At 38.7% G+C, this 5399-nt stretch overlaps 1 protein-coding gene across 9 annotated transcripts in view; it reads right to left on the bottom strand.

Moving 5' to 3' along the window:
• Window positions 1-5399, bottom strand: part of tcaim (T cell activation inhibitor, mitochondrial) — a 55242-nt gene that overhangs the window by 24794 nt on the left and 25049 nt on the right. For 8 of the 9 annotated variants that reach the window (XM_020622340.1, XM_020622339.1, XM_020622338.1 and 5 more), the window contains 2 exons: window positions 4568-4718; window positions 4229-4484 (listed from right to left, as the gene is read on the bottom strand). In XM_020622340.1, the coding sequence (XP_020477996.1) occupies window positions 4229-4484; window positions 4568-4637 (326 nt within the window). In that variant the 5' untranslated portion in view covers window positions 4638-4718. Of the gene's footprint in view, window positions 1-4228; window positions 4485-4567; window positions 4719-5069; window positions 5074-5399 lie in introns of those variants that run through there. The other variant, XM_020622341.1, reaches the window with a different exon arrangement.

The raw sequence follows: 5399 nt of genomic DNA, 5'->3' as shown, positions 1-5399 counted from the left end.
TGAGGAGTGTGATCCCCCTATAGTTGGAACACACCCTCCGGTCCCCCTTCTTAAAAAGAGGGACCACCACCCCGGTCTGACAGTCCAGAGGCACTGTCCCCAACCGCCATGTGACGTTGCAGAGGCGTGTCAACCAGGACAGCCCCACAACATCCAGAGACTTAAGGTACTCAGGGCGGATCTCATCCACCCCCGGTGCCTTGCCACTGAGAAGCTTCTTAACCTTCCTGTTATGTTCTGGGTCAAATTGACCCAGTGCAAAGTAACAAAAAAAATCTAAAAAAAATAGTTAAAAATATTTTATTGGTATGAAACTTCGTCTGCTTGGCGTAATAGGTGTGATCAACATATAAAATGAAAATGGTTCAATTCACATATTTGCAACATCCCCCTGCATGTTTATATTACAAAGATACTGTTCAGGTCAACATAACAGGAGGGTTAAAAAACATGTCTTATCTTGGAATTACATTAACAAAACAAATTGATACACTGTATAAGGTAAACTTTAACAAGGTAGACCAGGGAATTAAGAACGACATACAACGGTGGGAACCTCTGACATTAGATTTTAGTTCTAGAATTGAGATCATAAAAATGAATATTTTGCCCCGTCTCCTTTATCTTTTTCAGGCACTTCTGATTGAAATACCAGAGAAACAGTTTAAATCATGCGATCGACTTATATCAAGATTTGTATGGAATGGTAAAAAACCTAGAATAAAATTTGAAAAATTGCAGATTGGAAAAGATAACGGGGGTATGGCTCTGCCTAATCTTAAAGAATATTGTCATGCAGCTCAAAAAGGCCCCATATTGAATTTATGTGATAAAAACTATGAGACAAAATGGAAAAATATTGAATGCTTGGTACGGGGAAGGGAACTCTCAAGTATTATTGGTGAGTTGGAGACTATTAGAAACTTATTAAAACATGTCAATACTGTGACTAGATTGACATTAGAAGTGTGGCTTTACGTAGTACAGAAACACAAACTAGAAAGGGTGCTCTGCCTACTTAAATGGCCTACCTATACTAACAGTTTCACTCCAAATGCATTTAATTCTAGATTTAAACAGTAGATTAACAATGGTATTACAGCCTTTTGTGTATTAGTAAAGGATGGTAACTTTAAAAGATTTCAGGAACTAAAACAGGAATTTGATCTAACAAACTGTGATCACTTTCGATACCTACAAGTGAGAAACTTCTATGATAAAGAAGTAAAGCACAAAGTTGATTTTAATAAGGGTATCAGAACTTTAATTAATTGGCATATACCACTCAAAGATAAAGGACAATATCCACTCTCTACAAGCACCCAATGGAAAAGAAGGGATTCAATACATTGGATGTAAAACAAAAGTGGGAGACGGGGGGACAGATGGGGAGTGGATGAATATCTGGAAAACTCAACAGTCAACGACCCTCTATGGAGGGAACACTGCTGGAAAAATGTAACAATTTTTTATTACACCTAAAATTACAAGCAAGTACATGTCCAGAGTTCAGCCATGTTGGAGAGAGTGTGGAGATATAAATGTAAATCATTCACATGTATTCTGGTTATGTCCTAAAATTATACCATTCTGGGATGATGTGCACACTGTTATTGTCAAGATACTAGGTTACGGCATCCCCAAAACATGTGTAGTTATGTATCTACGACACCTCACGGGAAATATTGTATTTAAAGAAGATGGATACCTGTTAAAAATACTATTGGCGGCCTGCAAGAAGGCCATCACCAAAAAATGGTGTAGGCCTAACATACCTACAAGAGAAGAATGGCTTCAAATTGTACACATAATTTTTGAAATGGAGTTTTTGATGTATAAATTAAGGACTCAGGTGGAACGATGTCAAGACAGTGACGAGTCAGCCTATAAATGGGAGGTTGAACAGCTGGTCCTGTGGTGTAGTCACAACAACCTGCCTGGAGCTGAACACGCTCAAAACAGTGGAGATAACAGTGGACTTCAGGAAGAACCCCCCCCCACCATACTGGATGAACTGTATCAGCAGTAAAGTCCTACAAGTTCCTGGGCTCCACTATTTCCCAGGACCTGAAGTGGACATCCAAAATAGGCACCATCATCAAGAAGCCACAGCAGAGGATGTACTTCCTGCACCAGCTCAGGAAGTTCGACATATACAAACGATAAAGCATTCACCCCTGTGAGATTATATACAGTTTTAAGCGCGAGAGAGAGAGTGATAAGAGTTGTGCACAAGTTGGGGTATAGGGATCACACAAATGTAGCTTTCATACAGTCTAAATTGTTAAAATTCTTTGATTTAGTGGAATATAAGACTGCTGTGTTTATGTATAAAGCCAGGAACGACTTATTACCTGGTGGAATCCAAAAGTTATTTGGTGAAAGGGAAGGGGGATATAACTTAAGGGGACATTTAAATTTAAAAGTTCATGCTATACGAACAACCAAAAAAAGATTTTGTATTTCTATAAGTGGGGTCAAATTATGGAATAATTTAACTGTGGACATGAAAAATAGTACTAGAATTGAGGAGTTTAAATATAAATATAAATGTATGTGTTATACAAGATATATGCAAGAATAAGATTTATTCGAGAAGGCATTGAGGAAACACTGTTTTATCTACAGCATGTAGAGATACTGCTTGCAGCTGATGATGCATGAAACTTTGTAATATGATGTCATGGGGTAGGACTGGATAAGTCTGACTTCTTCCTACTCCATTCAAACATGTAATAGGTGTAAGCAAACTGATTTTGGATTAGGATTGGTTGGATATGTGTAATTATGTGTGTTGTTGTCATTTGTTCTGTTCTGCATGTTTGAAAGAATAAATCAATCAATTAATTGCACCATGGTTTTCCCTACCAAAGAAAGACACAGGCGCAGTACCTAAGTATTTCTGCGGAGTGCCTAAGCTGAATGAATGTAAAAACAACAGTGAGTTATATGAGCTGAAAAACAACAGAGGTTACTTGACCTGAAAATGAAACAAAGTGGCAACAGGAATGACCTATCAATCAACAATTAGTGCTAGGAAGAACGTTTGTACGATTGGGGTGTGACAGCATCACTGAGCTAATCAAACAGCTGACTGGCTGTTTCTCTGTACTGTCACTTCAGGATTAATCACATGAATGACCAACAGTCTAGCACCAGCATGACTAGATGGATTTCTGGCATGTCAGAAAATTGGTTTGCTGTCTTGCAGGTTCACAGTCCAAAGCAAGTTCAGTGCATTTGCATGAGTGCAAAGACAACAACATAACCTCACTGTTCCACTTTCCTCCCTCATTCATACACATGTATTCTGTCTTACCACAACTGACTTTCATTTCTCTTCTTTCCAGAGCAGACCTCCACCTTTCTAGGTGTTCCTCCACCTGCTCTCTGCTCTCACTACAGATCACAATGTCATCTGCAAACATCATTGTCCAGGGAGATTCCTGTCTGACCTCATCTGTCAACCTGTCCATCACCATAGCAAACAAGAAGGGACTCAAAGTACAAAGGCTAAAAGTAGCCATGTTTCTCTTTTGGTTGACCTCAACTTTATCGGAGGGGTCAATGAACACACTTGCTCCATGGTTCTGTTTGAACATCAGTGTTAATACTTATGTATGCCCCATGGAGTGAACAAGTTCTGAACAAATTATACATTGTATGTTAGTAAAGGTTTTCAACTTGAACAATTTGTTCATCAAGATCCGGTGTGTGATTCAAGTATTCCCTTAATTCTTTTTGAGCAGCGTATTTAAGGAAAAGAGGTCTTTACTTAATTTTACTTAATTTACTTAAAACCTTTTCAAAGCCAAAATATCTCCACATGTGAGTGAGAATGATCCACATCTAGCAATTAAATCTAATGGCATAGACTGCAAGGCTGGTAGTGTCTGTAATTCCTATCCTGGTGCTGTTTGTTCACTTGTTTTAATGCATTTTAGGCAGCTACCCTACAATAACTTGTGGTGTGGTGACCATGTACACATAGCGTGTGCACTCTTAATGCACACGCTATGTGATGTAGTTAATGTGGGGACTATTAATATGTGTTACTTTGAGTATGTCACTCACACTGCAAATGACAACTCACATTGCTTAAATAAAAGCAATTATGGTATTATCATAGGTGACATACATCGTACCCCCAAGTTGTATCTTGTTTGTTTAATTGTTATACAAATAGTACTGTAAGCTGAGATCATAGCTGAGTTTCAGTGTTTCTCACCTGAGTGTAGGCTCAACTCTCCTGGCCTGATGCAGCTCCTGCTCACGGTCTCTGAAACCAGTGAAGGTGTAGTAGCTGTTATCCCATTTGATAGCTCTGTAGAAAGGCACCCCCGCTACAGGTGGACTTCTAGATGTCTCTGCACTTGTTTTCAGTCCTTCCATGTGTTCCATGGGCAGGCTGCAGGACTTTAGAACATTCATCACTGTGCTCAAGACATCATTTGTGTGCAGGGTAAAACTCACTGACCGGAACCCTGAAAACCAATTGGGAGGTTTTAGATATCTGAAAACACGACATATTACACTATATTATGAGTAGTAGTAATGAAAACTGTACCTGGGATAAGGAGGCTTGGCTGCATATCACTGCTGTTCTTTGTGTCCCTAACATAAAAAGTGAGCTTCATTGGGTGAACTGAGCACGATCCAGGCTTCTGCAGGTTTTCCAGATAGCCATTAAGCCGCTTTAATGAATTCTCATTCACTTCCTATAAAACAAAACATGAAATGTTATACAGTGGGATGTATAACATCAAAAAAAAAAAAAAAAAAAAAAAAAAAAAAAAAAAAAAAAAAACAACAACTCTTTCATCATGGTAATCAGGGTTGTGCTTTGAACAGCAGTAACCCTCCAGTAAAACACTGCACCTGTCTGTGTTGGTGTGGGCCTGTTGCTACACACAGGCACACAGCACTACTGACAGTCGGAACACAAACTTAGAAACCAATCAGTCTACCGACAAGTTAAAAGTCACAGTTTATTCGCTTCAGATTTGATTTATAACATAATAAGATTTTTTTTTTTTTATTTGCATCCATAATTTAATTACTAAACCTACCCGTTCTCTAAACAGCAACTCTTTCATCATGGTAATCAGGGTTGTGCTTTGAACAGCAGTAACCCTCCAGTAAAACACTGCACCTGTCTGTGTTGGTGTGGGCCTGTTGCTACACACAGGCACACAGCACTACTGACAGTCGGAACACAAACTTAGAAACCAATCAGTCTACCGACAAGTTAAAAGTCACAGTTTATTCGCTTCAGATTTGATTTATAACATAATAAGATTTTTTTTTTTTTATTTGCATCCATAATTTAATTACTAAACCTACCCGTTCTCTGGGATATTGACCAAAGAAGTCAGGATGGACAGCAAAATAAAAGGGTC

The sequence above is a fragment of the Monopterus albus genome, unplaced genomic scaffold (genome assembly GCF_001952655.1).
Source record: "Monopterus albus unplaced genomic scaffold, M_albus_1.0 scaffold278.1, whole genome shotgun sequence".
Classification (NCBI taxonomy): domain Eukaryota; kingdom Metazoa; phylum Chordata; class Actinopteri; order Synbranchiformes; family Synbranchidae; genus Monopterus; species Monopterus albus.
This window is presented reverse-complemented; position numbering and strand designations above follow the sequence as displayed.